The following is a 6,000-nucleotide window of genomic DNA, read 5'->3' on the forward strand; positions in this document are numbered from 1 at the left end:
GTTTGGCTTTGTGGGATGAAACCAGAGAACCAGGAGAAATCCATTATGCATATGAGGTGGTGACATTCGGCACTACCATCTCCTGGCCACCTCTCACAGGCATCTATGCCTGTTGAGACCTGGCAAGCCATTCTGGTGACCCATCCAACTATGAGGCGGGCTCAAAGCCTGCTTAGCTTTTGGAGATCCAGCGAGATCAGGCACATTCAGGGCAATCTGGTCATCTGCCAATTGCATTGTGAAAGTTAAGTGTTCAAAATTGCAAACACATTATAATAATCTCTTCAATGTGCATGTACACACACACTAGTTATATATGTACACAGTGTCCTGCTGTGATCACTGGGAGACCATACTGTAAGTGGCAGCGCATGCACTCCGCTGGTCTATTCTCATGTTAATTATTGAAGTGCTTGAACATTTATGAATTAATTGGCCATATGAGAGATAATTTGCAGCAAGCAATGATGATGGTCTTAACTAGGTCTCCACATACCCCCTTTATGAAATATGAAACGCTGATGGCCGAGGATCACCCGAAATGCACCCTTATCATAATCATTAAAATATCACGGGCAAAGCAGGATTCACTGTAGTTCGTGGACAGATGACCACCAGGGCTTGCCCGATGTTTTAGGTGCGGCAATGCGAAGGGGCAATGGAATGGGCGTGCGTGTTACCACCTCGTGCATGCAGTGGCTTTTACTTTGGGTTCTCCGGTTCGACACCTCCGCGAAGCCAAACGCCCCTTTTAATGATATTGGCCAAATATACCAATGACGCAGAATCTTCCACCCGTCCCCTCGCAAAAAAAAAAAAAACCTCCGAGACTCTTCATCGATACCCTCCTGGGTCAACAATTGATACAATTGGCAGGAGCTGGAGCAGTACAGAGCAGCTTTTGACCAACGGAGTCAAAAACCTCTCCGCATGCTTCACTCAGACCCAACGGTGATTACTCCCTTTGGATATTAGCCAATGATAGCTTTAACTTTCCGGGAGTTGAACGTGACCACTTTTTAAATGTCCAGCCCCGTTCTGGTCTGGCGTTGGCGGCGCACAACCCATTTGTGTGCAGCAGAATTAAAGAGTTCCTCGGGATGGTGGTGGAAGGGGGTCGGGGGTGGGGGGGAGTTGAGGGGGGGGGGGCACTGCCACGGGTGTGGCCTGGGAGTTACGCTACGTGGACTTGTGCCACACCCCTACGGTCGCGTCTTAAGTTATTGCGACTGAATTGCCTGATAACACGTGGCCTTCAAACTTTGACAAAATGACTATAATTGGGTAGAAAAAAAAAGAAACACGTGGCAACACCGCCCCCGACTTGGCATAATACGGCGCGCCCATCTGAGAAAAGGTATTTTTCCTGGTAAGCATCAATTAAATTACAATGTTCAGCCTCTCAAGGTGGGGGGTGGGGGGGAGCATTGGCCCCATCACTTCACTCTTGGATCGGCCACTGATTTAATTGCTCTGTGCGCTAAGAACGGTGTAAAAACCAAAATGTTACTCATTTTTATCATTATGCACGTATACATCTCACAACTGACCAAGCTGCACGGTGGTTCAAACAAAGGAATCATGATGCGAACATTGCCGGTTAGAATTTGGGTCAGGGTCAACTCAACCGCTTACATTTTCCAAGATGGATAAAATCAGTACAATTCGAAGAACATATAAAACGGTTGCAGCTTTTGGCTTCGCCCATCGGAATTGAGATGTGGAATTTACAACACTGGTTTAGGGCAGAAAATTGTCAACTGAAGTCCTCGATGTGAATGATGGTGATCAGAAAAAATGTTAAGAAAGGTCCTTAAAAGGATAAGGCCGCTGTGTAACGGCCGAGCGATCTGGCAAAACGAAAGGAAGAGATGGCGACTTGTGGTGACATCACCATTGACATTGCCCTATTATCATCTACTCAAAAATTCTCTTGAATTGAGTACATCAATAACAGCAACTGCCATTCGCCACTAAGTGGTGGTGACGTAACCACGACGCTTGTGCCAGCCTAAGTGCACTTTAAGACCACGTGAAGTGTCAAACGCCCGCTTGCAGGAGGTCACGGGACAGACCGGGGTGTCAAGGGTTCACTGTCTGAGATGACTGGCCGATCCACTACCTATGCCGCCTACTGTGCCAATTTTCTGTGTTCTAGCCGCCTGGCGCTCCGCTTATTATTGTGATCAACCCATCCTCTAACCCCCGTTGTTGCTGGAGGGCGAATGCCTCCAACTGCCCAGTAGCGTCCTTCACGAGCATCCTCCACAGAGGCCGATCTTGACACCGCTGGTACCAGTCATCGGCAAGTCCACTCAGCTCCACTTCATCTTGTACCACATCACTCCATCTTTTCTCTACCCCGTGCCCACGCCCTTTTAGCCCCCTTTATCCGGCCGAACAAAAGCTGCTTAGGCATGTGGTGTCTGGGCATGGAGGCTACTTGACTCAGCCATCAACACACACACACACGTGCAACTTGTGCATGCAAATAAAACGGCCAGCGGATGATGCGCTGGACAGCTGAGCAGCGTGGGGGGGCCAGGCGAGGACTGGAGTTTGAGTAGTAGACCAGCCGCAAGAGAAGTAACATGTACGCGATTTCCCAAGCCAAGAATATTGTCCGGGAACATTTTTCCACGTGCGTACACACGCCGTGCTGGAAAATCGCTTGCGCTGGCCCTGGGCGCGTCTCTCAGCGCGAGCCAAGGACACACGTACAGGTGGGAGTTTTGCGCGGCATATTGGCTCATTGCCTTGCGTGCAAGCCCAAGGAAGGTCCAAGAGGCTTAAGTCAATCTGGCTTTACTCATTCATTAAATGGACCCCTAAACTAACGGAGCTGCCGGTTATCTCCGAGCGTAATTGTTATTTAGTCCAGGCGAGTGAGGATTTATCGGGGCAACTTTTTTGTGTCATGGCAAGGAGGTCGAAGCAATTGACTTTGCCGGATATTGGTATTTGGACACATAGAATACCGAGCTTAGGAATTATGTTAAAATATATATTCCTGAGTATCGGCAATCCACCCTTTGGCAATGCGTTGCAGTCTTTACCACCTTTCCCCCCCTACTTTTTTAAATCATGTGACTCACTTGAGTGAGAGCGTGTGAATAAACGATGTATGTATGCGATACAAATGATACGAAACCTGACCATGTTTTAAACAGACCACACTCCACCGTTGAGAATTTTTAAGTTGCAACTGGCCCCGAGTTTTCCTGATTACATTAAGCTAAGCATACTTGAGCCTAGTTAGGACCTGGATGGGTAACTTCTAGAGCCGACCTGGTGTTGTGGGCATTGGGCTGCGAGGTAGGGACTTGTGGTGGGTTTTCTCCCACATGAAGCCAAACACACATTCATGGAACTCGGTCAATAATTCCAACGCAAAGAGCCTCCTGAAATTGCATTTTGAGACTCATCAATTCATAATTGCCTCTTAATTTGTTTAGAAATGTTTTAACGCACTATTAAGGCACACTTGTTTAAGGTGTTTGTGTAAAGGTGGGGAGCTCTAATTGCCCCTGGAAATATTAAAATATTCACCATGCCTCCATTCTGCATTGTCAAAATCACAAAGGTAAAAAAATAACCCGTAAAACTAAGTTTTTCACTATAAATCCTTTATATGCGTGGCGGCTAGAGTCCTCTCGTCCTCTGGCTTGAGATGGCTGCCACCTATGGGTCAGATGATTGCCTGTCACCATTAAGCAATTGGTAATTAAATATAATTTTCTTTTCTCCTAAAAAGTGTAAAAATTTGGAAAAATAAATTTCACGAAAATTTATTGCCACGCCCAACGAGTCTGTGTGCAAAATGTCAGCTCGATTGGATCACGGGAAGTGGGTTAAAAAACGACCGAAAGATTTGCACGGTCGTAAGCGCGCAAGCAAGCAAGCAAGTGAACTTAATATAAAGGATTTAAAAAAAGCGTACGAGGGCAATAGAAACATGCGGTTGGGTTGCCTGAATTGCTCTTTGAGATTTATAGCGTGACTTAAAACACGCGACGAGAATTTTTTTTTTTTTCCAAAGCAGCAATCTGACTTAAAAAAAAATCCGTAATAAAAAATAAAATATATGAAATATTGAAAGTGGATGGAAAAGTAATATGAATCTCATCGCCATTTAAAAAAGCCGTTACAATTTAGCAGCTATGACAATAACTATTTATTGATTTCATTTTCACTGGAGTTGGTGGTGCTTTGGTCAGTGCACGGTGCTGTGATCTCGGCAAACCTGAGTTTGAGTCCCAGTCAGTGAAAAATCAGTGACAAGTGACATCTGAACCGGTCCTGAAACTCTCCGCTTTAACAACCCGTATTGATCAGCATGGTGAAGTTGTCTTCCAACAGCAGATTAACGAATCGCTCTACATTATTATTGTTATGAGGATCATCATTCATATTATTATTTGTGCAATAAGATGAACAAATTCACTACATTTTCCGTCTCGGCTGGAATAAATGTCAAAAGTGGGCACTTTGCCGTCTGTCACGACCAACCACCAACAGCAAAAAAACACCAAACATTTCAAATCGAATTAAAGATATATATCGTAAACACCGTCAACAGCAGAAGATATGCAATTACAGTGTTCAGAGAGTCGCTGCTGGACAGGATCAACATGGCAGAGTTCTTTTTTTCCCAACAGTGGGAAAGTTGCAGGCCGACAACAACAAATATCTTGATACATTCAAACCAACTTGGCCAGGGATAAAAAAATATATATATATCCGCTCAAGTATTTCATCAAAGGCTATCGAAGGGGCATGTATCTGTCGAACTATCCGAGTCAATTCCCGCACCCTGTTCTTCCATCGACTCGCTGCCAAGCTCGCCGTGACAAATCGCTCGCGCAAGTCTGTGAGCGGCCTCGACCATCCAACCCCGGCACGTGCGCGCCGCTTAGCTTCAAGACTCCGTCGCTCGGCAGCGTCGCTGTTCACCGAGCCGCGTGGCTTCATTCGCCTTGTTGATGTCTCAGCCGGTGCGCACCTGTGACCCGACACTGCCGCGATGCAACCCTGACAGTTGCTCAGCTCTGCTCTGAATTAGGGGTCATCTTGGGGGTGGGTTTGGGGGCGGAGGGTGAGGTTTCGCCCAACAAACATTTAAAAATACTCAAATCGCGTCGGGGAGCCAAAGTTCGACGCGCTAACAGCGCAGTGACGTGCTGAGAAAAAAAACGCAAATATTTTTTTAGAAATCATTTTCCTTTCTGTAAGGCAAAGTGGGGAGGGGTGGCCCCATTCCAGAGGTCCCTGGCTGCACTTTCCAGCTAGATTTTTTTTTTACACAGCTATTATACGTCTTCACATTGCTATGCAACGACAATTCACTTATCGGTTAAACACATCTGTAGTTTTTACAGGCCATTACAGTCTTAACTGAGAAATACCACACGGAGTGTGTAACGAGGGTGAGATTTAGGGCAAATGCAAACAGTATTATTTTACACTGGTATAATGAGGACCTACTGCACCCGTTACCCAAGCGGGGCCACGTGGTTGAGCAGCAGAGGACAGTTCATAAAAAAAAAAACATCTCTTGTTTGTACTGCTCTTCCATGTCCCCACGTCAATGCTCCCAGGCTTCACCAACTCACACTGATCAGGGTGTCGGAGTATGACAAAACAACTGCCCAAGACTTGCATGGCGTGGAGAGGCCCATGTACATTTATTCACAATAGCCACTCCCCTGAGCCCCCTCCCCCATCCTGAGCACCACTCCACAAACCATCCGTCTACCCTCCAAGCAGACATATGGCCCCACAGAATAGGGATAGGCGCTTCTACAATATTCGTAATTATTGGAAGAATAACCCAAATTCCAATCATGGCCAGACAGCCAGCCCGAGGCGACGATACATAATTAGTAATAAAGTGGTGGGGGCATTGCCAATAACACGCTGGCAGTCTGAAACACACGTCAGCCCCAAAGTGGCAGAACGCTCTTGGCAAGGAGATTAATTAATGTTAAAATGATGGGTGTA

The 6,000-nt window shown here is 46.3% G+C and overlaps 1 protein-coding gene across 1 annotated transcript in view; it reads right to left on the reverse strand.

Moving 5' to 3' along the window:
* The window catches only part of LOC144948359 (tenascin-R-like), a 185,455-nt gene extending 180,484 nt beyond the window's left edge, over positions 1-4,971 (reverse strand). The window contains exon 1 of the mRNA XM_078877786.1: positions 4,813-4,971. Within this exon, the coding sequence (XP_078733912.1) occupies positions 4,813-4,971 (159 nt within the window). The remainder of the gene's footprint in view (positions 1-4,812) is intronic.
* Between the last annotated feature and the right edge of the window lie 1,029 nt (positions 4,972-6,000).

The sequence above is a fragment of the Lampetra fluviatilis genome, chromosome 49 (genome assembly GCF_964198595.1).
Source record: "Lampetra fluviatilis chromosome 49, kcLamFluv1.1, whole genome shotgun sequence".
Taxonomy (NCBI): domain Eukaryota; kingdom Metazoa; phylum Chordata; class Hyperoartia; order Petromyzontiformes; family Petromyzontidae; genus Lampetra; species Lampetra fluviatilis.